At 41.9% G+C, this 24,435-nt stretch overlaps 6 protein-coding genes across 17 annotated transcripts; 4 read left to right on the forward strand and 2 right to left on the reverse strand.

Moving 5' to 3' along the window:
- The first annotated feature begins 420 nt into the window (after positions 1 to 420).
- On the forward strand, positions 421 to 2,568 carry LOC124308667 (retinol dehydrogenase 12-like). Its single transcript, XM_046771597.1, has 4 exons — positions 421 to 1,071; positions 1,154 to 1,389; positions 1,494 to 1,791; positions 1,886 to 2,568. Exons 1-4 carry the CDS (start codon positions 799 to 801, stop codon positions 2,060 to 2,062), a joined length of 984 nt encoding a protein of 327 aa, XP_046627553.1. The 5' UTR covers positions 421 to 798; the 3' UTR covers positions 2,063 to 2,568.
- LOC124308658 (UV radiation resistance-associated gene protein) lies at positions 2,553 to 8,199 on the reverse strand. Of its 8 annotated transcripts, none has more exons than XM_046771574.1 (11): positions 8,161 to 8,199; positions 6,621 to 6,728; positions 6,314 to 6,524; positions 5,588 to 6,178; positions 5,315 to 5,487; positions 4,945 to 5,171; positions 4,708 to 4,875; positions 4,387 to 4,628; positions 3,666 to 4,302; positions 3,467 to 3,572; positions 2,553 to 3,376 (listed from the first exon to the last, which is right to left on the reverse strand). In XM_046771574.1, the coding sequence occupies exons 1-11, from the start codon at positions 8,182 to 8,184 to the stop codon at positions 3,182 to 3,184; spliced, it is 2,682 nt and encodes an 893-aa protein (XP_046627530.1). In that variant the 5' UTR covers positions 8,185 to 8,199; the 3' UTR covers positions 2,553 to 3,181. The 8 variants fall into 8 exon arrangements, with proteins under 8 accessions (XP_046627530.1, XP_046627525.1, XP_046627524.1 ...); XM_046771569.1 differs by having other exon boundaries at positions 2,553 to 3,073; positions 3,152 to 3,376; positions 3,666 to 4,628; XM_046771568.1 differs by having other exon boundaries at positions 3,666 to 4,628.
- On the forward strand, positions 7,386 to 16,832 carry LOC124308657 (uncharacterized). Of its 3 annotated transcripts, XR_006909057.1 has the most exons (14): positions 7,386 to 8,135; positions 8,672 to 8,822; positions 9,943 to 10,679; positions 10,760 to 10,954; positions 11,047 to 11,669; positions 11,745 to 12,146; positions 12,224 to 12,488; positions 12,609 to 12,814; positions 12,907 to 13,051; positions 13,153 to 13,424; positions 13,515 to 13,680; positions 13,844 to 14,016; positions 14,139 to 14,322; positions 15,369 to 16,832. XR_006909057.1 is itself a non-coding variant. In XM_046771565.1 (13 exons), exons 1-13 carry the CDS (start codon positions 7,578 to 7,580, stop codon positions 14,242 to 14,244), a joined length of 3,999 nt encoding a protein of 1,332 aa, XP_046627521.1. In that variant the 5' UTR covers positions 7,386 to 7,577; the 3' UTR covers positions 14,245 to 16,832. The 3 variants fall into 3 exon arrangements, 2 of the variants coding, with proteins under 2 accessions (XP_046627521.1, XP_046627522.1); XM_046771565.1 differs by having other exon boundaries at positions 14,139 to 16,832; XM_046771566.1 differs by lacking the exons at positions 7,386 to 8,135; positions 8,672 to 8,822 and adding an exon at positions 9,768 to 9,859 and having other exon boundaries at positions 14,139 to 16,832.
- Positions 16,833 to 17,279: 447 nt separating this feature from the next.
- LOC124308663 (coatomer subunit delta) lies at positions 17,280 to 20,204 on the forward strand. Of its 2 annotated transcripts, XM_046771588.1 has the most exons (8): positions 17,280 to 17,439; positions 17,684 to 17,723; positions 17,840 to 18,063; positions 18,141 to 18,517; positions 18,590 to 18,760; positions 18,835 to 19,148; positions 19,225 to 19,541; positions 19,626 to 20,204. In XM_046771588.1, the coding sequence occupies exons 1-8, from the start codon at positions 17,437 to 17,439 to the stop codon at positions 19,713 to 19,715; spliced, it is 1,536 nt and encodes a 511-aa protein (XP_046627544.1). In that variant the 5' UTR covers positions 17,280 to 17,436; the 3' UTR covers positions 19,716 to 20,204. The 2 variants fall into 2 exon arrangements, with proteins under 2 accessions (XP_046627544.1, XP_046627543.1); XM_046771587.1 differs by having other exon boundaries at positions 18,141 to 18,760.
- On the reverse strand, positions 19,923 to 21,604 carry LOC124308668 (DNA-binding protein RFXANK-like). The gene is made up of 5 exons (XM_046771598.1): positions 21,335 to 21,604; positions 21,100 to 21,232; positions 20,766 to 20,986; positions 20,530 to 20,677; positions 19,923 to 20,404 (listed from the first exon to the last, which is right to left on the reverse strand). The coding sequence occupies exons 1-5, from the start codon at positions 21,602 to 21,604 to the stop codon at positions 20,334 to 20,336; spliced, it is 843 nt and encodes a 280-aa protein (XP_046627554.1). The 3' UTR covers positions 19,923 to 20,333.
- LOC124308666 (regulator of chromosome condensation) lies at positions 21,538 to 24,419 on the forward strand. Of its 2 annotated transcripts, none has more exons than XM_046771595.1 (6): positions 21,538 to 21,675; positions 22,124 to 22,213; positions 22,348 to 22,727; positions 22,831 to 23,197; positions 23,290 to 23,562; positions 23,661 to 24,419. In XM_046771595.1, the coding sequence occupies exons 1-6, from the start codon at positions 21,663 to 21,665 to the stop codon at positions 23,849 to 23,851; spliced, it is 1,314 nt and encodes a 437-aa protein (XP_046627551.1). In that variant the 5' UTR covers positions 21,538 to 21,662; the 3' UTR covers positions 23,852 to 24,419. The 2 variants fall into 2 exon arrangements, with proteins under 2 accessions (XP_046627551.1, XP_046627552.1); XM_046771596.1 differs by lacking the exon at positions 21,538 to 21,675 and adding an exon at positions 21,864 to 22,004.
- The last annotated feature ends 16 nt before the right edge of the window (positions 24,420 to 24,435 follow it).

The raw sequence follows: 24,435 nt of genomic DNA on the forward strand, positions 1-24,435 counted from the left end.
CGTAAAGTAGAGTATATATCAGATGACGTTGCTGCGGTAAAAGAGACACGCTTAAAAGAAAGCGCCAAGAATTCTTAGAGTAGAACAGATTCAAACGGAGAAAGATACAGATGTCCGCTTTGCGAAGGCGCTGTTTTCAAAAAACTTATTGAATGACATTTTCAAGTCCCAATTAAATAAAGTTATTTCTTTCATTTATTAAATCCATCGTGGGAATGACTCATTGAACCACGATTTGCTGCTTTGTCGCAGACACTTTTCCAGTTTAATATCCCATACGACATTGTCCTTCTTACCTCCGCACTCCGTCATCATAGTGTGCCGACCACTAAAACGTAGTTCTACAGTACGTTTCAGTGATGTAGATCATGCATTTGCGGCCATAGGTGGTCAGAGCAATGACACGAAAATTACAACGCACAGGGACCTGTTATCAGCCCAAACGATTGTCGACACCCCTCGATTCCGCTCGAATTTCGAGCTACTCGACTCTACTCGACTCCGATATCGCGCACCGATTGCACCGAATTCCACCGAATCACGATCACTTGTACCGGCGGGTGTCGCAGTGAAAAACAACACCTACATCCGTGACTCACTCCAACTCGAGCAGCAAAACTATCTACGGCGTACCTAAAACTACGACGCGAAAGAAAAACTCGTACCTTTGCAAAATCGTGTAACTTCCGCGCCCGAGATCCACAGTGCAACGATACAAAACACATTATGCTACGGACCTTCCCCGAAGTCGAAAAGAACCTATAAAACTTATCCAAAAGCACATAGTCGCTGGTCGAGATGGTTTCCTCGCTGTGCTACCTGATATTTCCTGTCATCCTTGTCATCGGTCTTCTGCGAAAATGTCGCGAGTCCTCCTGGGGCAAGTGTAAGAGTCGGACTCCGTTGCAGGGACGTGTCTTCCTTGTCACCGGGGCAAACTCTGGGATAGGTAAAGAGACCGTGAGAGAGCTTGCACGGAGGAAAGCAGTGATTATCATGGCCTGTCGGGATCTCCACAGCGCCAGAAACGCTATCGCGGATATTCGCAAGGATGTAGTTACCGGTGAATTGGTGAGCAGGTGTTGGACAGTCCCACTATTTTCTTATTCTATATTCAGATCGCTCGGTTATACGACGATAATGTTTCCCATAGATACCCATGGAGTTGGACTTGGCGTCGTTCGCTTCTATCAGACACTTTGCCCTCGAGGTATTGAAAACATTTTCAGAGATTCATGTGCTGATAAACAATGCTGGGGTTTACGCACCCATCAAGGATCGCTGTGTCACCAAAGATGGTTTTGAAATTCACTTTGGCGTTAATCACTTGGGACATTTCCTGCTCACAAATCTACTTCTCGATAGGCTGAAGGAAAGTTCACCTAGCAGGCAAGTGTTCCTCTCTATACTCAAATTATTGCCGAGTAAACTCGAACGGTGAACTGTTTGTTAAGACTTTGATATATAATTTTTTTCCCCCTAAATCCTAGTAGAATCGTCGTGTTGACTTCAAAGCTGTTGGAATCAGGTCAAATTGATTTCTCTAATTTGAATGGAGAAAAGGGTCTACCTATAAAGGGGCGAATGAATCCAGCTTATAACAATTCGAAATTGGCAAACGTCTATTTTGCGACTGAACTTGCAAAACGAACGGAAGGTACGGGTGTCCAGGTTTATTCCGTATGCCCAGGATTCACATACACCGGGCTCTTCAGAAGTGTTAAACGAAGTTGGTTCCATTACATACTGTTCTCTCCAGTTGCTTTGATGTTTCTTCGCACGGCAAATCAGGTATTTTTACACGTGATTGCATGCCTACAGCATATGCATGAAAAATCAATGAATAAAAGATTTAATATTAACCAGACATGTTTGCATTCTGTAGGGTGCCCAGACCGTGCTTCATTGCGCTACTGAGGAATCTCTGAACAATGAAAGCGGACACATTTACCGTGACTGTAAAATGTATGAGCCAAAGAACGCACTAGATTCAGCAGTTGCAGAACGGTTGTGGAGAGTGAGCAGTGAACTGACTGGTATCACAGAGAAGGAATCCATGTAAACCAACTGTTGCGTTAGCATTATGAATGGAATCCAAAGTTTTACTTTGAAGTTGCGTAAATATTTTTAATGATGGAAACTAATCTACTAACTGCAAATAAGGGTCAAGTTTTAGAAAGCTTTGACTCTCCTGACTGCCGATACAACTGTGAATGGATTTCCTCTCGGGATACTTTACTGACTGATGAAAGTGATCTCACTGCAGAGTTGTACTCTAAATTTATTTTTAAATGGTAGGTTTAAGAAGATAATCTCAGCCTACGGATAGCTGTAGGCAAACACGCGTGCAACTATGAAGTATTCAATGAACTTTGGTTAGTTATCGGGTAATTTCTAGTCGGTATTTGTACCAATTTACATGGAGTGAGAAATGCATGCGGTAATCGATCCCTCAAAGATACTTTAGTTCTGTTTGTTAATATCTCTTTCAACGACTAGTTTCAATTATATTTTATGAAGATGATTCAAGGTTAAAAGTAAGCAATAAAACATTCTCCAATAAACTAACTTCATTATTTTATAATGTACATACAATGTGGTAATGCAACTGTTCGATCAATAATCGATCTTACATTCTAATAAATACATTGCAGGTTCTCTCTGTATCGAGAGTGAGGATCTCTGATGAGGTTCAGGCTACAGCAATTTACCTCGGTATGGAATTTCAGGTTAAGTTCAAATCAAAGTACGTGTTCCCTTATACATAGACGTTCTTCACAAGGGGCAGGCCAGAGTCGCGAAATCCCATTCAAATATTTTAATTTAATGCAAGAAGTCGTTTCAACGTGCAAAGCTTGCTGTGATGCTGATACGTATTAAATATAGCAAGGCAATATCCCTAGATTTGTTAATCCTCTTCTCGCGTTTCCTTCAAAAATAGCAAAAACCCCTAATCGTAACTGAAACTTTGCTATTTGTTGTATCACAGATTGTTATTGAGTTTCGTTGTGCCAAACGCTTCTATGTCCTTTTCCCCTTTCTGGCACGGATCCGTTAAATGGCAAGAGCGTTTCTACAATTTGTATGAAAATTTATTCTTTGAAAGCGACGGTTTTGCAAAACATCCGATTACGTCGTCTACTCTTCTCACCCGATTTACGTTCTGTACGTTCCAAGTTTGCTATTGGCGTGGTCTCATTACTTTGAAACTGGTACGTTTGTTCGCCAATGCCTCAGTTCGTGCGAAAACGTTTTCGGAACTCCTTCTCATCGAATCGATGTATTCCGATGATGTTCGCGAGTCATCGGGCTCCGTGCAATTTCTCGATGACTTGAATAACGTAGGCGGCGTCGACACCATCGATTCGTTAGTTGGCTAAATTAAAATATGTATAGAGCTATAATATATGTTGATTACAAAGTACTACATGCCTCGGTTATGCCAGATGTATAATTCGCAACTTACAACTGAATTGTACTGGTCTTGTTGCAGTTGCTCGTCTGAGCAGTGCGCTGTGGACTCACTGTTTCGCCAATTTTCGAGAAATCTTTGCGTCTCCAGGCCTTCTTCCCTGTAACAAAGGCAAAGAGGGATTTTAAAGCTGTGTGACAGAGTGGAAGGTACAGTCAGACGCAGAATAAGTTAATCACTGAATGATCACTACCTTGATTCGGAGTCGTATCGCTTTCGCCGTGGAATTTTTTCCGTTATTAAATATTCTTCCGGAAAACTACAAACCGAACCCGTGCGTTGTTTCTGTTCTCGAACTCTACTGGCGTAGTCCACGGCGTCGTCCATAAAAAAGCACGCGTCAAGCGCCGCGGGAGCAGGTTTAGACCCATCTGTGGCGGATCGTTGCTCTCGTTCTGTCGTTACGTCGTTTTTATTAACTTCCAAGTGTCTCTCTACTGTTTCGGTACTGGAAACATTCGCACTGCTTGTTGCCACGTCTACTTCATCGCGTAACCCCATCCTTTCAATGTGTGAAAACGTTTCCTCATCGCCATCTAAGTCACACTTAAATTCGTCACCCTCCAGTTGTCCGATACAAAGCGCCATTTCACAGCTACTTACAGAGTTTGAACTTCGGTGTCTGGAATTCTCAACGGGATCAGATCCAGAAGTGGATTTTCTCTCTGTTACAGATATCGGTACAGTGATTTCTATATTGCTTTCTAACGGAACCACAACGGAAGCAACAGCTTCTCTTAGTAAAGGACCCTGGCCCTGTTTAAATTGACTTCGAATTATGGTATCATTGCTTTTGGCTGTCAAAGGACCTGCGGTCTCACCACTTCCGTCTGTAGGAATATTTTTCGATAAAGATAAAGGCATGTCATCAATCGCCTCATCCTCAGACTTGCAAATTCGCTTAGTATTGTTACCAAGAGTTGATGGCTGTGCTTGATTATCCAAGCCTTGATCTAAGGACGCTCCCAGTGAGCACCTGGTGCTCTTAGATCGACCGATTGATCGCGATTGCTTGTGACACTTCTCAAATACAACTTTCTGAACAGGCAGATGCGTCGACAGTGGTTGTGGCGGTGCCAGAGATTTGTATTTTCCCATACTACTGTGATCTGTATCCAACGATGACCCGGAAAACGTTCTCTTCGACCCATCCAAGCTAAAACACACATAATTGAAACCCATATTGAATTTTCAATATTCTTGGTCTATACATTCGTAAGAAATCTAGTACTCACGGTTGATTCGGCTTTATACTGATCAACGATGCGAGATTAGGAAGAGTAGCTCGAAGATCCACAGTAGGAAGTCCACAGTACCATCTCAACTGTGCTATATTTTTATTCAACAGGTAGACTGCGTAATGGAATTGCAGCTTGTCTTTCCCTCGAGCAAATAACGGAAATCTAAATGTATTTGAGATCAATTATAGAAAGAGTACAAAGTGAAGAATGATAAGACTTAATGTTACGTACTGTCTGTCTTTATCAGGTATGTTTTCCGTGATGTGGTCAATGACTTTACTTCTGGATGCGCAGTGAATAATCGGATATCTCGTAGGGATGTTCAGGAAGTTAGCGATCATTTGTGTCGTATGAGCAACTGATCCGAGAGCCACAGCTACTTGCGTGTCTTTGCAGGAATCCAGCTCTTCGCTATCTGGTAGATGGACGTTGTTTATCATGTATCTATCATCCTCTAGCTACGATTAGAAACGATTGACGTGAAGAACGGTTTTAAATAATTGCAAAACACACACAAATGTAAATTGCATGACTATTTTTACGTTCTCTGTTGTATCACGGGTTTTTACAATTATCTAATAATCCGTGGGCGTATTCGTACTCGAGATATGGGATAGATGAGGCCAAGTTCAGATATGAGCTGCATTCGACGGTGAGCAAGCCGCGTAGTTGTATACGCATAAGCTTCTCTGGTTTCCGTCTGACTTTGGCGCCACTCGCGGAGTCGTTCAATATCTCTGTTCAACTCCCTATACTTTTCCATCAGATCTGAACCTATAGTGTATAAATGCACCCAATTTTTAAATCCTGCCATACATTCAAGCTCAGATAACGAATTGTTAATAAGAACTTTGTTCATCCAAGCAACGCTTACCGTGATCTTGATTCTCCTCGGCTATGCTGGTATGCACCTGGTTCAGGGTCCTTATCTCTCCAACTTTTTTTATCCTTTCCTGGTCCAATAGTTTTGTCCTGAATCTAGCGACCTCCAGTTCTTTCCTTATCCTCAGACTCTCAGCTCTCTTTTTTCTGTTTGCTTGTTTCGGTTGTAATAGCCTGTTAAGCGTAGACTGAGGATAGACCACTTGATTTTGAGATTCGTACCCAAGCGCAATTCTATCCCTCAGTGCACGCGCAGCTTCCGACTGCTGCTTAAGCGCCTGCATCTTACTTCTCAAGCTGCATAACTTGTTAACCGTGTAGCTGTCCCTCACATCTGCAGCCTGGACACTTATGGCAATGTATCGCTTTAACTCTGGGGGATTCAGGCAACAGCACGGCGGGGTAAAATACCCGCCTTGAAGGTGAAATATCAGCGAATTATCCTTCATACAACTATCCAAGTTACTCGGAAGTTTTGTACCGAGATACACCAGACCCGTAAGCGACAACCCACACGCTAGTATAGTCACATCGGTATTCGTGCCTTGCATATCAGTTTTCCTCCAAAGTCTGAGTACTATGTCTAGATTCAGGAAAAGATAACGAAACTTATTACATGTGTTGGCTGATCATTTCTGACATAAGTACCCATAAAACAGAAGCTTATAACGCCCGCCACTGTATTGCGGCTACCGTACTAACATAGTTTTGCGCTCACCGCTCGCAGCTGAGTGTCCTGTTGCATGTAGTACGGGAACATCTAGGCCAGCCCATTTTGGACAGGTATTGTCAATCGGCTCACTTGTGTATAGAGGCGATGACATGTTTGTGCGATGAAGAGTATAGTAGAACCATTCTTTGCCGTCGGTCGACGAATTCTCAATTTTTAAATTGTAACCAATAACTTGTATCAAGTTCCTGAGTCGGAGCTATAATTGGATCAATCGATGTGTTTTATGGCAGCACGAAGCATCGCAGTGTGATATTTGTGGAGTACAAAATTGATTGCGTTTTGCAAGTATTACCTGCTGCGTAGCAAGGGGAAGCCAGACTTTGTAACGTGGAGCACTGCGAGGTTGAAGGGTTAGGTCAGAGTCTCTTATCAGAGGTCGTGCCTCCTGTAACTCCATCATCTGTGATGTGAACAACACCCTGTCATAACTAAGATAATATCAACGATACACGGATAACGAACAAAAAGACCGCAGCTAAGTCGACGGATTAGTTCCAGGGCGTATTTGACATGTTATTTTTTAACAGAATCGATTAGGTTTCTTTCGGCGAGTTATACTGGACATCCGAGCTACGCAAATTGATATAAGCTACGCGCAGTTCTGGTAATCGCGTACGAATATAGCCGTCAATGTGTAAATCATTTACGGCGTATTATTATACTGATAAAATAGAAACTAATCGCCTCGTTGCACTTAACGCGGCATCATTGCAGACTGCATCCAGAGTCCTTGAAACTGACAATAGTAACAATTATGAATGATCAAATTACGACTACGATTACTCATTTGACGCGCCCTCAGTTTACACCTGAAACCGCGAGGTGACTTTTAATCACTGAACGACTACTCCATCTAGTCGAATATCTACGTACTTGGTACGAGTCACGGTCGTCGATGCGATGCGCCAGGTGGATTTTTGCTAATCGCAAATGTTCCAGGGGCCTACTTCGGCCGTATTAACGTGTGAAGTAGACCCCGGAACCTGTTTGGCGGGTTGCCGCCAGCAGACAGCAGGGGGCGCAGCCAGTGTTGACAAATGACGATCGTATCGTAAATGGCGTAGACGGCATCCGTCGCATCGAAGAAGCTCCTTGCGCGTATGTCGAGAAAAACTATCAATAACTTTCGGTTGCAACCCTCGATTGGTTGTCGGTATGTAAAATGTGACTGGCGGGGTGAGACGGAATGCGTTTAGAGACAGTGGCGATGGTGCGTTTCGCGGTTGAGCATTGAGTCACTTTTGCGGTTATGACCATGGAGGTGGTAGAAAAATCAAAACGGGAGAATGACAGCAGCCCAGTTTTAACGGCCGCTTCGATAACCTGGAACGAGGAAGAGGAGGAGAAATCGGCTGGCGTGAGTAATTCGGAAAAATCGGAAACCCCGAACACCGACTCACCGAGGGATGATAACGCCCAGGTATTCGCCGAGGCTAACGACCCCGCGATCTGCAGACCCTCCCCGTCGCGCTCGGATACCCCCGAGGAGGATGTCGAGGACGAGAAAGGTGTACCCCTATCCGGACCGGAGGACAGGGCTGTGGCAGACAATGCCGAGGATTCGACAACCCCCCGCAAAGATGACGAGAGTCCGGCGAGCGAAGAGCCGTCGGGAAACGTTGAAAAATTGACTACAAAAAACGAGACGGGAGATTCACGGGAGGTTATCAGCGGGCCTGTTACACCCCAGCAACCCCTGACATTTACGATAAACTTCGGGGACGACAAGGAGGTCGACACCGCGCGATATCGAAACCTGTTCGAAAGATACAACGCCAGGCATAAACGGAACTCGTCAACCTCAAAGGTGCGTACATAACGCATGTACCTACGTTGACACACCTCCTATGCTGCATATTGTTCGTTCATCCTCTCCATCCGTGCCCGTCTAAAAAATCCTTTAAATTTCTATTTCTTCTTTCATTTTCGATAACATCTGATAGCCGCGTAGAGTAACGGAACGAACGAAAGTGCTTCCAGCACATTCATGCCTACACGTGCCTCGCATGTGTGCTCTGTACGAGTACGTGTAGCAGAATATGAGAATCCTCCACCGTAACGCATCTATTTACATAGAGAAATTCGTTTCAGTATTTCCAGCTCTAGTCCCCACCTCACGTCGCACTCGAGTACTCGTGTTCCCTCTCCTTCACAGATTTTTTTTTCTACTTTCTTTCTCCGTAGCTGTTTCTTTGCTGAAAAAAAAAAACACCCGGACATTGTTCTGTATTACCTATAATACGCACGTACTCGGGGTGTGCGCGCTGTTCTGAACGAAGTTCGCGCGATTTATGAATCTATGAATGACACGAAATATAAACGATGTTAATTTTTTATCACCAGGTCGAGGTGAAGAGTAAAAAAGCGCCCGAGGCACCGGTCTTGACGAAACAAAAAACTCCAAGTGCGCACTCCGAAGGCTACTTCAGTAGCGATCCGGAGGACGACACTAGGCGCAAAGCCGACCAACTGTCTCGGAAACTCAAGCAATTGGGTAAGAATTTCTAAAATAGATGGCAAACCTGCGTAGATTTGCAATCGTTACACGTATGTATGCCTATAGCTTATATATTAAGATTGTTCGCCCAAAAGAAATAAAAAGAACTGTGGTTTATGATGAAAAATAAATCCCCTGCTAATTTGAGCTCGATCGGATAAGATTTAGACGTCCCGCTTTCAAGTTTTGTTTTTACATTGAAATAACACGTTAAAAAAAATTATGCTTAACTTAACTCACCGTCGATTTCGCGTGAAAACATACACGAAAATGAAAAATAATGAAAACTTTTATTTTCTCTGAGTTTAATATGATTATTTTTGATTTTTCAATTTTGGCAGTCTGATGCCACAATAATTCTCAAAATATGCAAAATTGAACAAAATATCTGGAGACCTTTTTTGTACAGAATAATATTGTCTACAAAAAAGGTCTCTTGATATTTTTAATTCTCGTCTACATTTTCACGCGAAATCGACGGTGAGTTGAGCTTTTTTTTTTTTTTTTTTTTTTTACGCGTTATATATATATACACGCTATCTCGTCCGGCCGAATAATTCCGATGCAATTGTACTTTTAAACACACTGCGGTATTTATTTCGATTCCGCGCGCGGCGCGGGTGACTTTTCACGCAATCGGTGCGTACATAGGATGGTATTGTATATACAGGACACGGGGTCCGCGTATATGCGAATATATATCTATAATCCAGTATCGCGAACCGTGAATCACGATGAAGTCATCTTCGCCATGAATGGTGGTGGTGCGGCCAATGCGTGGACAGCTTATTGATATTCGTACATCGTCGCGGTCGGTACGCGGGCAACGTATACGTACACACTGTCGTACAATGCAGGCGTATAATATACACACGTACAACCAAACTCACATATCTACATACCTAGTTATGTGGATACATAGACTGCAACGCGCGTGGGTAGAGTCGCATGAGCGCTGTGCATACTTGCCGAAGAGCGCGATTGTATTTTAAGCTCAGTTCGATACAGGTGCATGTCCGCGGCGCTGAGTATAAGTAAATTTCTCAGCCAATTCGTGATCCAATCACGTCGGAGTAGTACCGCACGGCTAATTTAACGAGCAACTTACGCTTTTCAGGCCTAAAATCCGTTTCGAAAGTCCCTGCCGTTCCCGAGAAATACGACGCGGGGATCATGTCTCGATCGTACTCGGAGCAGTCGACCCGGGAGTCGGAGATTTTGATCGCCCACGAAAAAGTCCGGTCGACTAGAGATAATCGACGGGCAAATCGTGCCGATATGTCTCTGGACCTTCATCACCCTGCAAACAACATCTACGACGGTCAGAAGAGAAGAGTAACGGCGCACAACTCGAGCCTCCATCAGAACGGCAAGAATCGTGACCGGGAACCTGAGTTTGTGAAGACCGATATGGTTCGACCATCGATGCGCGATACAGAGATGAGATACGAGAGGAATTTCACCTCCGTGAACAATTCTACGGGCCTCCGTCACCGCGAGGAACGAGACAATGGCTTTCAACGGTTTGCGGATCTCGATGAAAAATTATCAAGCGAGAGCTCCGGGTCTGAGCGGTTTTTTAATTATGAAAACGCTAATATGGATGAGCGTGAAATTCGCGGATGCGGACGGCGATCTCATATGGATAATGTTAATGGTCAGACAAACTTGGATGCGCTTGAGGTAAGCAATTTTGACGAGGGTTCCGACGGTGCCGTTAGCGAGGCTGGAACCTACACCATACACAAAGATTATACGGATGAGGAAAAGGCCAGGATGGATATCGACAGAGTATTCGGTGTCGGTGTTCTCACGGAAGAAGAATCCTCTGAGGCGTACGTCCACAGCTTCAAGGTTCGTCTGAATTTTCATTTGAGTAATCATAAATAATCGCATAAATTGTTTGTATTATCAGTTATCATTGATTATTGCAGATGAGTATTTCTAGAGACAACAATTGGATATCCGAGTGGGCGACACAGGTCGCAGAACACAACTCGTTACCGTCTGCAATCGGCGGGATGGATGTGATCTCAAAAGGACTTGTCTCACCACAAAGTCCACAAAGTCCTTCCAAAATACCCTCGCCAATTCATTCTCGGTCCCGGAGGCTGTCCAGGGGTCGTCAAGTTCGTACATATGTATATTAGATTGTCTTTCAATCTTGTATGGAATTGATAATTATGTATTCAAATATTTGAATATTCTGTGCTTCTTCCAGGACCAAAGTGACAGCAGTTTGGAAACGGAATCGTATCTTCGTGCAAAAGCTACAGCAGCTGCATCGCCGTCGCCCCACAACGATCGGATTATTGTTGATTCAGGGGGCGAGTCGGATGATGATACTAGCCGCAGCCACAACACACCTCCACAAAGTTTGCAGCGGATAGGTTCGGCTCGTCGTGCAAGTCTATCCGACATGATGTTTGCACGAAACAGTATTTCCGAGGGGCGACGTAGCGCGAGAGCCTACACTGGATCTGAGACAAGGCTAAGAAAGGACCGAATTGTCACTTTACAAGAACCTCTGCGAAGTCCGACACACGTCTTGGCCCGCCTGCAGCTAGGAAGACGTAATAGCTCGCTTGACAGGAAGGAGTACGCCTCTGACACCCCAGAATCCAACTGCACTTCTGGTAGAAGCAGCTTGAAAAGCTATCTGGATGGCACCATAGTTCATCCCGATAGTCCAGTTCTAGCACGGGTCAGAACGCCTACTGGAAAACTTACCACCAACAGCCCTATTATGTCACGTAAAGAAATTACACCAATGAGAACCAGTGAGCTTGCCAAAGCGCCACCTCAGGCAAAAAATATTGGTTATTTTACCTGCACGGAAAACAGGTAATTTCTGTTTGTAGCGAATTAGATGTTACTATACTAGGTTGAATTCTATTCATATCCATTTATTCGTTGTAGTCCCTATATGCTGCGAAAGTCTCAGAGCACAACAAGTTACGGTCATCGGGAGGACTTTGGTTACCGAGATCGAAGTAGAGAATCTTGTTTAACGTCTGTTCAAAGCTTGCATCAGAATAGTCCCGTACCACGACGCAGCAACGATGTACAAAGATCTGCAAGCACCGTATCAGTCAGAAATCCGCAAGTTACAAATCTGCTCACTAGGCGCGGCAGCTTCAACAACAACAACAACAACAATACAGTCAATGATAGAACGGCAATGGCAGCTATTACGGGGAAATTTGCCGTCGCATCAGACAGCAGTAGTGAAGCTGGGGACAAACCAGTTTTGAAATCACCTGTCCCGCCTCTTTCATCAGGCATAAAACTGAACAGAGCATTTAGTATACGGAGAGCTAGGTAAGAAACAGAAGAATTGTACTAGTAATTATTTGAACAATTGCTTTTCGAATCCCTCGTACTACACGCTTTTGTAGACTAAACTGCGAGCATGAAACAACGCCGAATACTACACCAGAGGAACGACGAAGGAAAGCACAGGTTGGCGAGATATGGGGAACCCAGGTTTCGACACCAAGTCGACAGACACCAAACCATCATCGTGGGAGGTCTGCTGGAAATACAGTCTTTAACAGCAAAGATACATTCAAAAGACCTGAACCACCAAAACCTAGAGCACCGTCGATGTCTCGTACCGACAGTGGTAGGATCAGTACTAGGGCGCCGAAAAATGTTAATCATGTAAGATGAAATAGTTCTCTGCTTAAAAACTTGGTATCCAATGTATGTAATTCATTTGTGACAGAACAATGATTATTTGAAATTTAATTTTCACACCGTATTTCCGTGCATTCTTCATAGGTGCAGCATTTGCGATCGAATCAAAAACTGACAAAAGATGCTCACAAAAAGCCTGGCAGAAGCAATTCGACCTTGACTTCGAAAGAAGTAGAATTTCAAAATTGGAAGAGACGCAAAAGTTATGATCCAATGAAAGCCGCAGCTGAGGGAAAGAAGAAAATGGACTCCTCAAAAAAGCAGCCCAGTATTGAGGATGGCTCTCACGGGTAAGTTGACAGTTACCCATCATTTGGAATGATACAATGGCAGGTCCTGTAATAATGGGAAAACAACTTGATAAATATGTGTTACATTACAGGTGCGAAAGCTCTGTTCTTAGATCAGCAAGTTTTCACGGCACAGGGGGAACTCTTTCACTCGCTGCGGAATGGTCAGAAAATGATAACGAATTCACAGATTCCAATGAATACATTCGACCTCCTCCCCCTTCAAGCCCTCAGTTGGTGAGTCGAAAAGAGAATGTCAAAAGTACAGCAGTCTTTTAATAATCGATATTGTGGAATGTGACGGAATTTTTCACTAATAATCATCATGAATTTGTTAGGGAAGTGACAGCGATTTTGAAACCTCGTCATATCTCCGCGCAACTGAAAATGTTGTGTCTGCAATGTCAGCACGTATGATTGTGCGTCATCCACCTCTGGTTGATTCTGGAGGCGAAAGTGACGAAGACACGAGTCGTAGTCTCCATAGGCCGACGCACAGAGGATCGCTGCACCTTTCCCGCGGCAGTGATACCGAAAGTAGTGACGAGCCACGTCCTCCGATCATTCAATCGCCTGTCGCAAACTTGAACCACTCCAAGATCGTCCCTAGGTACCATTTGGAGTCTTTTATGAAATAACTATACGTTTCTGACATTCCTCCTATGACACTTAATTAGGCCAAGATTATAATTTATCGCAGCATACGTAAAACTCGGACTGGAAGTCGAGATAAAAAAACACCAATGTCTCTAACAAAGCCAAAATCTTCACCACGGGATGCTAGAGGAAACGTTGATACAACAAAGGTTGTTGCAAGGACAGATTCGGGTCGATTCAGCACACGGGCACCGAAAAATATCAATGTGGTGAGCAAATCGTTTGAACATATTAAAATAAAGTTTCCGGTAGATGACTGACTACATTCGGTCCTGTAAGTCATATACACATAGAAATCAGGCAGAGGAAGCAATTGCGGTATAACGGAATTATTCATTTTTATAGAAGAAATGTATGTGTATGGTTGTTTAGGTCACCCAGTCAAAGGGAAAAGATAGTAAAAAGTCTGCTGTCCCAAGTTCGAAAGAGGTAGAAATGCAGAACTGGAAGCGCCGAAAGAGCTATGATCCGATGAAAGCGGCAATGGAAGGTCGGCGAAAAGTTAATCAAACAAAGAGAAGTCCGAACGTGAATTCATCGCCAAGGTTAGCAATACACAGATTGAAACATGTCATTCAAGTATTTCAAAAGAACAGAGGATTCCAAATGTGAGGCATTGTATTTCAATTTTGCCACTTTCTATTAATCGGACATTTTATTACTGCAGCCACGTACTGAGGTCGCAAAGTTTCCATGGCTCAGTGGGACTTGGTGTAAGTGACTGGAGTGACGAAGAATTAACAGTTTCGGCAGATGAGGCATCTCTGTACTGAATGAGTCTGAAAATAACTCTAAATCATTACAATTACGAGACTCTTATTCCCGTTAGAAACAAATAACAAAGATACGTGGTAAGATAATGGATGGTCTTTCGATTATTTTTTTCTCTCTATTTTCGTTTAGACTCATATATTTTCAACTTATCGATCTGACGCTTGAATAATTTTTTGTGAGCAATACCAATGCAATTATTTTATTTACAGAGTATGTAGCGGAATATTATCTAGTTTATAGCCACTTACAGTATCATACGTTCTTCGTAGTATGTCACATCAACTTGATATCTTATTATCAGTACCTACATGGTCTTTGATAAATGGTGATTCATTACTACAATATATCAATTGACCTATCGAGTGCGGTTCACTCGTACTTTTTCCGGTTTCGTCTTATTTCGAATCTTCACTGATAAAATACTCTTGTGTCTATGACTTATCATATCGATATTCGCGTTCGGAATTTAGGTCTATAATGTATGGTCTTTAAGCGCCGCATGTCTTGCGCTCAAATATAGGTGATATGTATTTCTACACGACTATTATTGCATCTGAATATTTGTTCATTACTATCTTGTCCAATCTTTTTTCGACAATCAAGCGTCTTAATCGAACATCAAAGTTCTCAGAATAGCATTAACATTTAAGGGGCATACAATTCTTGCTGAACAAATAGGTATAACTCACGTCCATGAAAATATTCCATTATACGAGTAACAATTCAACGCCATGCCTCGTAGTCCAATTTTTGTACTGAATCAATTTATACATGAATTATTAAGATGCTTATTTCCTGTTTTATACTGTGACATATACATTAACATTTGTATCTTATGGCTCTTCCCAAGTGCAATACATTTTTCGCTAGGTTAATGAAAAGTTGAGGAGATGAGTGACGGAGAAATATATTTGTATATTAGAAATCATTATTATTCATTATGTGGAGAACTGTTTTGAACTTTGCATGTCAGCATTGTGTTGCGAATGATGGTTTAGTTTTTTCGGGCGACGGTGCATACAAGTTAATTACATACAATGTTATTGCCGCTCGTTGATAGACATTTGTATACTATGTTAATTATTGATATTGGAAACTCAGTTGATTTTTTCCATTATAATAGATATAACGGAAAAGAATCTGTGACGTCCGTCCACCCGCCCGAAGACAAACGCATTCGATTGAATTGAAAATTTTTTATGTTTCAATATTTTTTCTGCGTATTTTAAATTTTACGTGTGATTTATTCAAAAAAGAATGTTAAACTTTTCGAGAATATGTAGTACATGTTCTTGTTATGTCGTCAGAAAATTTCAGACGAGATCTAACTATCAAAGAATTAGTCTGGCGCACGTACCAGATGATGTGAATTGAGAGGATAATCCACTACTAAAACGTAAATATTATATTCTGATTAATCAAAACCATGTCAGTTGAACGACGGCACGGTGAGACCGTCAGGTTTACATTCTACTTAACAGTAGTGAATCTGTCTATAAAACTACATATGTGTAGGTATTATGTATATACTAGAATATGGTCTACTGATCATGGGACTTGGTTTATCTGAAATGATATTTGTATGTGTATAACGGTCAGTGAATGCTTTCATTTGTAAAGTTGCAAATATTATATATCATATTATATTATGTATACATCTCTGATATATATATATATATATATATATATATATATATATATATATATATATATATATATATATATATATATATATATATATATATATATAAATATAATAGTATCATAGTTCAGTATATACTTGTACAAAAACGGCGGATTATTATAAGTATCATAATTCATACGTACATAGAGAATATTTGTAGAGCAATTTTTCGGTACGGCTAACATGTGGTAGAATATAAGCACTTATTTATGTTACAGTATGCATATAATAGGTATATTATACAATGTATTTACATTGAAAAAAATGATTGTTAGTCCAATTGAATATTTCTTTGCGGGTGGCGAAATTGTACATTTTGTTGCTTTTAATAAATTTTTTTTTTTTCATTCATTTTGAAAGTACAAAAGGCTGGGCGAGTTAAAAATTTGTTTTTCGTCATTCGCAAAAAAAAACTTTTCATTGGATCAAATAAGTCTTTCTCTCAATATAACTATGTCGTCAGATTACTCGGCGCTAAGACAACGAATGTCTCTCTAATTCTTCCTAATCACCGGGCTTCCCTTCAGTACAGAGAACTAGCGGGTCACCTTTATTGTTACGTCCAACACCACATTGATGATTCGTGCTTTATTTTTTTAAACGATACCTGAAACAAAAACTTATCTATGCATATATGAATGTATGTACAATATCGACTCTTGTATATTGACCATAAGTTAAAAACTTTCAACTCTTTTTCTCTCTATAAAACAATTACTTCGTAGTCCGGATCTTCGTTTTTGTTAAGATATACTTGCCCGTATACTGTCCATGCATTATAGAATATGCTTGCGATTTTGTAACAATCAAATATTTTGATCGCTAATTTATTATTAAAAAAAAAAACACAAAACTACATTTTTCAATCCCAAGTGAAAATGTCAGTGATTGTAAGGCTAATAACACTACGGTAATATAAATGTTTGTCGCAGACTGGATTATGTAACAATTTTCATTCATTTACTCTAATGTTTCTTACCCAATCAACTATAATCAATCGTAAGTAATAACTTTTCTTTCAAACGCTTCAGGTGAGTATTTCTCGAATATCTCGGCACCGATTCAAGGTAGAGCCGTTCAATGATATTCAAAACCACGAGGTTGAAATTAGTAACGTTATCGTAACGAAACATTGGGAAAAAATCCTACTTTATTATTTTTACAATGATTTTGAAGGAACCAAGATTGCAAAATATGAGTAGGTTTCGTTTCATCACGGTTTACTGAATTTCAAATAGTTCCAAAATCTCGTAATAACGGTTTTACCCTTTTTTCCTCAGCATGAATCGTTACGATAACATTACCAACTACAACATGATTCAAAAGCTAGTAGTATCGCCCGCGTAAACGGCAGTTGGTACTGGAGTTGGCAACAATGACTGCGATCCGTATACGTGGTACATGTTTTGTGTAATGTAGAATATAGCTGCAAGGATATTAACGTACACGTTACAGGCTAAATTCAGAATATTTCAGGCTACGGGGCGTTGAGAAGCCGATATTCAGTATGGTGAGTGATCGTCTTAATCGTTGCTAAAAATTCTCACCGATGCCAGGCTGTCACGAGATGGTTAATGTGACTACCCTGCGGCTCATCGTCATCCGTCACACGCCACGACCCACTCACCTACAGATGTCAAGTTGTCAAGTGCTGACCGCCCTTCCTGTCGATTTTCGAAAATTTCCTAATTAACACCTAATCTGATTTATCAGATGGATTGGGATCACGATTAACCTATTTTTTTGTGTTGCAGGTACTCATCGCTGCTGCAGTTTGCACCAAGGCAGGCAAGAGTAAGTAACTTTACTGTACTTGCATCAGCCAGTTTGCAACACGCGCTGTTTACTGACATGAAGAATCCTTCATTTTTACCACGAGCAAAAACTGATCTGTATTCATTGTTTATTAGCCATCGTGTCCCGCCAGTTCGTCGAAATGACCAAGGCGAGGATAGAGGGTCTACTTGCTGCCTTCCCAAAATTGATGAGCACCGGCAAACAGCACACGTTTGTCGAAACTGAATCAGTGCGATACGTTTATCAGCCATTGGAGAAACTTTATATGCTTCTCATCACTACTAAAGCGAGCAATATTTTGGAGGATTTGGAAACCCTCAGACTTTTTGCGAGAGTGGTAAGCCGAGGTTTATCTTAAAATAGCAGTAGTATCTACTATGCAACTAATACGTACTTTTGTCTATTGCCTCAAAGATTCCAGAGTATTGCAAATCGATGGAAGAAGTTGAGATAGCTGAGAATGCTTTCAATCTCATATTTGCCTTTGATGAAATCGTAGCCCTAGGATACAGGGAAAGCGTCAACTTGGCGCAGATCAGAACTTTCGTTGAGATGGACTCGCATGAAGAAAAGGTCTATCAGGCGGTTAGGCTAACTCAGGAACGAGAAGCCAAGAACAAAATGAGAGAGAAGGCAAAGGAACTTCAGAGGCAGAGAATGGAGGCCAACAAGAAAGGGGGCGTCAAGGGTCCTGGTTTTGGCGGTGGCTATGGATTCACATCCAGTCCATCGGTCGGTGATTCTGCAAATTTCGTTCCAGAGCCTGTGAAACCTGCTTATACTGCACCACAGTATGTATACCTTCAATTAGCGAATTCAAATCTGCAATTCTTATTTTTCTCAACAATTCAACCCATTTGCAGAAAGCCAACATCTGCTGGTCCCCGTGCCATGAAGCTCTCTGGGAAATCGCGTGACGTTGACTCTTTTGTAGATCAGTTGAAAGAAGAGGGAGAGAACGTGACTACTGCGTCATTGGCTGCTCCTGGTGTTAAAACTGTGCACACTTCACCACAAATCATTAACACAGAACCGTACGTGTAAACTTTTTTCAAGTTCATATAGTCGCAACAGTCGGGTGATTAATCTTTGAATATATGTTTTGAAGGGTGCACTTGAGACAGGAGGAGCGTTTGACTGTTCGCGTGGGGCGTGACGGAGGAGTTCAACATTTAGAGCTCCACGGACTGGTCACCCTGCATATTTCAGATGAAAAATGGGGATGCATACGTGTGCAGCTAGAGAACAAAGATACACGCGGTGTGCAACTCCAAACACATCCCAATGTCGATAAAGAGTTGTTCAGGACACGAGCCCAGATTGGACTCAAGAATCCAGCAAAACCATTCCCTCTGAACACAGATGTTGGCGTGTTGAAATGGCGCTTGCAGGCGCAAGACGAATCAGCTTTGCCAATTTCGAGTTAGTTTCGTAGCAAGTACATTGCCATCTGCCAAAACAGTTGAATCTGTGAAATTAATATAATTTTCTCTTCTAGTAAATTGCTGGCCATCCGAGAACGGCGAAGGTGACTGCGACGTGAATATTGAATATGAATTGGAACAGGAAAATCTCGAGCTGAACGATGTTCAAATAAATATTCCGCTACCTATTGGGGGCACTCCTGTTGTTGGAGAGTGCGATGGTCAATATACACACGAAGCACGACGAAATACATTGGTGTGGTCGCTACCTCTGGTAGATGCCTCAAGCAAATCGGGATCGATGGAATTTTCGGTTCACTCCTCTACACCGGCAGACTTTTTCCCACTGCAAATCTCTTTCTCTTCTAAGACCCCGTACGCAAGCATCAAGGTAAAGAATTTGACCTTTATGTGGTTAATCATTAGTATTTGCCAGAAGTCGAATCAAAACTTTGTACTGTGTGATTTCTTACAGGTCAATGAAGTCCTTCTGGTCGAGGATGATAGTCCTGTCAAGCATTCCGTAGAGACGGTATTCTTTACTGAGAATTATGAAATTGTTTAGAGTCATATGCACATAATATAAACAAGTTGATTATGCAAAAGGTAAGCAGAATTCGGTGTAGCGAATCAATCAATTGTCGTACCGAACTAATTTCGTGCGGGTGTACAAAATGAAGACGTGGTTTACCAGATTTGGACAAGCTACGCGCGATTTTATCATTTTTATTCGTTGTCGGTATTAATTTGCAACTATTTTTTCTTCTCAACATCTGAATGAGACAGTTTACTTGTATTTAAATCGCGCTTGGATTCGAAAATTGGTTACAGTCTCCGGAATTTATTTGAAATCAGTGCAATTTTCATTACATTAATCAAACAAAATCCGAGAATCAAGAAAAATAGGTCAATGTCCAAAGTTCAATTTTGAAGAATTTCATACTACTATGCGGCTATTTCGTTTGCGGCTAGCCAAACCTTGTCCTGTAACGCAGTGTGACAAAGAATATTGTAGAAATAAATAATTTTCATCACTGGCGTGATATTCCTTATACAGGCACGATATATTTTAATAAACTATCGCAAATTACAGCCGGAAAGGTATAAACATAAACTAATAAAATATGTAATACAATTTACTGTACGTTATTTTAACGTTTACGGACTTGTCAATAATTCCGGATCACAAGTTTGGCGCGTCGGATGGTAGGCTCATCAGCTGATGCATTAAAAAGTTTTCGATTACTGCTTTTGCTATAATTTAACAAAAACAACCTATGTAATTATTTCGATTCTAGCATTGAATATTCAAGACAACATATCAATACGAAAGCAAGATCAAATACAATATCAGTCAAGACTGGATATAATGTTATTACCAATAGTTGCGTTATTTGCCAAGGCTGCTTGATAGGGGGTTACATTATGTACGTTTCTATGAGTTACATCAGCACCTCGCGATAACAGTTCATGGCATACATGAGGGTGATCACCATGGGCGCCATATACCAAAGGTGTGTTGCCTTCCTGAAAGGTTTCTTAGACTTACAACACGATCTCCAAGTTGGATATTTCTTACATGCTGGATAATTTTCTCTAAATTTACGAAAATCACCTCGTCACTTGGATCAGCGCGAGCTCCGTGGTTCAAAAGCAGTTTAACAAGGTCGTGGTGTCCGTACGCTGCTGCTAAGTGCAAGGCTGTCTCTCCATTGACGCCACGGTAGTTTTTATCTGCTCCTGCATTCAGCAATTGTTTCGCGCTTCCCAACTGACCATATCCAGCTGCCCACATGAGTGCAGTGAAGCCTTTTTCATCCGGAACATCTACAGTCCCTGATTAAACAATGTGTATGATAATTAGAAGCGTGCAACCTGACTAAGAATCAAACGATAGTAAGTGCTATCTTTCTGGAGCTGAATAAAAAAATAAACAAATTATCAAGTACCTGGTTGAACGTCATTTGGAGTAAGTTCACCTTGGCCAGCAAGAGTGTGAAAAGTGAGATCATTTCCTTCATACAACTGAGGTATCTCAGTCTGAGTATTGCCTCTCTGTAGATTAGTTAGCAAAGTAGGTGGCTATGGGAAAGTAAGTACGAACCTCATGAAACAGATGTGTTGAAATTTTTGGAATTGAATTTCAGGGCTGAAAGTAAAAAAAGCATGAGCATATGAAAATACCTTGTAGGGTTGAAAGGCGCTGGTTCTGGTGGCATCCTGCCAGGCACCCGGTGCCCAGTGCCACTTGGTTTCTATGGGTTCGGTTTTACAGTCGACATTGATGTTCTCTGGTTTACAAACCAGCGGGCGCGGGAGTATCTCAAGTACTTGTTCCGTCTTACATTCGCTATGAGCGTTAATTATTAATTTCTCCTCCTCAATGTCGTCCTGTCGTTCGATATCCTCCTCCTCAGACTTGAGTATCAGCTCCGAATGTATGTTAGAATTCATCTGCCTCAGACGAAGGCGTTCATGAATTATCTGGTTAACGGCGGTCTAGCGGTTCGCGATGATTGCACAAGGTAAATATTGAGCCTAGCTGCAATATATTTAGGTTAGGGGTTCCGTCGCAAAAGACAACCCTTTTCAACCTTCCACCCCGCGTCTTGATTGGCCCAACTTTGATCGCTGCGATCGCGACAGATGTTTCGAAGTCTGGTTCGACTTGACCCTCCGCCAGGGGGTCGCTTTGGCCGTTGGCATATGCGTGATGGTTTTCTCACGCGCTTGAACGTTAGAAGCGTTTGAACCGCATCTGGTTCGGACAATATTGCACTGCGAGTTTTGGCGCGAAAGTCGGTACAGCGTGTTTAACAGTCGCTTGCGGTTTAGATTAGTCTTCGTGAGATCAGTAAGTATGGCGAGAACATTGACTTCGAGTTAATTTCACGCTGTTTCTTTTTGTCAGAATTCCGTTCTTTGCTCCAGTGAATCTCGCTGTGATCCTAACCCTAAAATTGGTTCTTGCAGTGCCCCCCAAGAAAGCGATGAAACGAACTGCCTCGGTGCCTCCGGCAGAGAATTCGGCGAAACACGCGAAGACCAACAAGCACAGATATGGTGAGTCTCATACTACATATTTCATCCGACTACTTACCTCTGAGAATTACTACATCATTTTGCCACATACCTAACCTACATAGAGGATCATATCCGACCTTACAACATTGACGTGCCACTGATTATTATTGTAGAATTTGTGCCTGCACCCAATTTGCCACGGCGGCAGATTGCAGGCTCGATCCTGAGTTTTGGACAGGGGGATGTTGGTCAGCTTGGGCTGGGCGAAGATGTGCATGAAAAAACGCGCCCTGCCGTCATACCTGAACATGAAGATATCGTTGACATAGCAGCAGGTGGTATGCACAATGCATGCCTAAATAAAGATGGGAAAGTTTTGTCCTTTGGTTGTAATGACGAGGGAGCGCTTGGACGAGATACTAGCAAAGAAGGCTCGGAGACTTTTCCAGGATTTGTTACGCTCCCAGAAAAAGCTGTACAGGTCACTGCCGGTGACTCACATTCGGCGGCCCTCCTTGAGGATGGCAGGGTATTTGCGTGGGGGGCTTTCAGGGTTAGTTTCAAGTCTGCGATATAGATTTAAATGGCAGGACTGGAGATTTCAAATAGAGTTTAACTAATAATTGATGTTTGCCTTTATCATGTTTTAAAATAAGGATTCACACGGAAATATGGGACTTACACCTCGAGGAAACGAGAGGCTTCCCGTGGAGATATTACCTGGTGTAAAAGTGATTAAAATAGCGTCTGGTGCCGACCATCTTGTTTTACTGACAGGTAAAGGTCAAGTATATACCTGTGGCTGTGCTGAGCAGGGGCAGCTTGGACGAGTAGCTGCAAGATCAGCTGACCGACACAGTCGGTATGGAATTACCCATCTCCTAACTCCAGGACTAATTACCCTCAAGGCGACAAAAAAGCTATTATTTCAAGATATTTGGACAGGATTATACTGTACATTTGTGAAAGAATACCACCACGGGGAGATATATGTTTTCGGATTAAACAATTATTATCAAATAGGTGAGTTATGAATACTATCAAGCATACTGTGCCAACATCAATCTCTTGTTAATCTATGCTCTATTCATACAGTACATGAAATTGTGTTTAAGGTCTTACAGAAGCTATCGTACATCCTTACCCTCAAGTTTCAAAAACCTTCAGCGGTCGTGCATGGAAACACATCAGCAGCGGTCAACACCATACTATTGCCCTCGATGAAATGGGACAGGTTTTCACCATGGGACGGAAAGAATATGGTCGACTAGGCCTTGGACCAAATTGCACAGATGCCAAGGAACTTGTTCCAGTTCCGGCTCTTAAATCAATTAAATGCATAGACGCGTGTACGGGAAGTACACAATCATTTGCTGTCACCAGTGCAGGTGATTGAATTGCTCATTTTACATTTACAATTAATATCTCTAATTACGACCTTGCATTGAACACAATTCTTAGGGGACAACTATTTTGCAACTTGCAGGAGAGTTATATGCTTGGGGGATGGGTAGCAGTGGCCAGTTAGGCACAGGGAAAGAAGAGGACGTCGAGACACCAGTTGTTATCAAAGGAAGACAACTAGAATCGAGAACTGTTATACGAGTAGCAGGTGGTGGTCAACACACAGTTATTTTGGCTATACCTCGACCAATCGAGGATGAAATCACTAATTAAATATGGTGATCTGACAAAATTCCGGTGTAGCTCTGTTAATGGCTCAGTTATCTATATTTACTATTGATTTTTAAGATATTATTGAATGATTCGCAAGTTCCGTTGCCCTGGACAGTTAATAATGGAAAAGTATTTAAGGTGCATGTAATCAAGCGTTGGTAGCGTACCACGGTATGTACTGATACTTGCCCTCTTGCTACAACAATCAATTCTTTGTTTCCTCCGAGACAATTTGCTCGGTTTAAATATTTTCATACGATATTCGAGTGGCAGGGTCAGTATGAAACGGTAAAATTATGCTATGGGGTAAACATTTTTTACTGTCTTGTTCACTGTTTTGCCGCATCTATTACTCTCGTGGAGCTACACTGCCCAGAGTGAAACCCTAATGAATATGCGTCATGAAAGACTGAATGTTTTACACGGATTTCTGTAAAGATAGGAGCGATTGCACGCCAAAGACAATATTTTTTATTACAGCAAATCGTGCGATAACCGTACCTCGGATAATACATCTACCTGTACCCAACGTTGTTACATATATCAATATACTGTTCACAAAACGTTACTGCACCTGTTTGGCT

Source organism: Neodiprion virginianus, chromosome 7 (assembly GCF_021901495.1).
Source record: "Neodiprion virginianus isolate iyNeoVirg1 chromosome 7, iyNeoVirg1.1, whole genome shotgun sequence".
Lineage (NCBI taxonomy): Eukaryota > Metazoa > Arthropoda > Insecta > Hymenoptera > Diprionidae > Neodiprion > Neodiprion virginianus.

Excerpts from the sequence above, each read along its gene's own strand:
- LOC124308667 (XM_046771597.1), top strand. The coding sequence starts at position 799 with ATGGTTTCCTCGCTGTGCTACCTGATATTTCCTGTCATCCTTGTCATC. Across the intron at positions 1,072-1,153 it reads ATGTAGTTACCGGTGAATTG|ATACCCATGGAGTTGGACTT; the intron begins GTGAGCAGGTGT and ends TGTTTCCCATAG. Across the intron at positions 1,390-1,493 it reads AAGGAAAGTTCACCTAGCAG|AATCGTCGTGTTGACTTCAA; the intron begins GCAAGTGTTCCT and ends AAATCCTAGTAG.
- LOC124308657 (XM_046771565.1), top strand. The coding sequence starts at position 7,578 with ATGACCATGGAGGTGGTAGAAAAATCAAAACGGGAGAATGACAGCAGC. Across the intron at positions 12,489-12,608 it reads CGCCGAAAAATGTTAATCAT|GTGCAGCATTTGCGATCGAA; the intron begins GTAAGATGAAAT and ends CATTCTTCATAG. Across the intron at positions 13,681-13,843 it reads CACCGAAAAATATCAATGTG|GTCACCCAGTCAAAGGGAAA; the intron begins GTGAGCAAATCG and ends ATGGTTGTTTAG.
- LOC124308658 (XM_046771569.1), bottom strand. The coding sequence starts at position 8,184 with ATGCAGCATAGGAGGTGTGTCAAC. Across the intron at positions 6,525-6,620 it reads TTCCCCTTGCTACGCAGCAG|CTCCGACTCAGGAACTTGAT; the intron begins GTAATACTTGCA and ends ATCCAATTATAG. Across the intron at positions 3,573-3,665 it reads CGATACGACTCCGAATCAAG|GGAAGAAGGCCTGGAGACGC; the intron begins GTAGTGATCATT and ends CCTTTGTTACAG.
- LOC124308663 (XM_046771587.1), top strand. Across the intron at positions 18,064-18,140 it reads TCAGACTTTTTGCGAGAGTG|ATTCCAGAGTATTGCAAATC; the intron begins GTAAGCCGAGGT and ends ATTGCCTCAAAG. Across the intron at positions 19,542-19,625 it reads CCCCGTACGCAAGCATCAAG|GTCAATGAAGTCCTTCTGGT; the intron begins GTAAAGAATTTG and ends GATTTCTTACAG.
- LOC124308668 (XM_046771598.1), bottom strand. The coding sequence starts at position 21,604 with ATGAATTCTAACATACATTCGGAGCTGATACTCAAGTCTGAGGAGGAG. Across the intron at positions 21,233-21,334 it reads GCGCCTTTCAACCCTACAAG|CCACCTACTTTGCTAACTAA; the intron begins GTATTTTCATAT and ends ACTTTCCCATAG. Across the intron at positions 20,405-20,529 it reads GGCAAATAACGCAACTATTG|CAAAAGCAGTAATCGAAAAC; the intron begins GTAATAACATTA and ends GTTAAATTATAG.
- LOC124308666 (XM_046771595.1), top strand. Across the intron at positions 22,214-22,347 it reads GACCAACAAGCACAGATATG|AATTTGTGCCTGCACCCAAT; the intron begins GTGAGTCTCATA and ends TTATTATTGTAG. Across the intron at positions 23,563-23,660 it reads ATTTGCTGTCACCAGTGCAG|GAGAGTTATATGCTTGGGGG; the intron begins GTGATTGAATTG and ends TGCAACTTGCAG.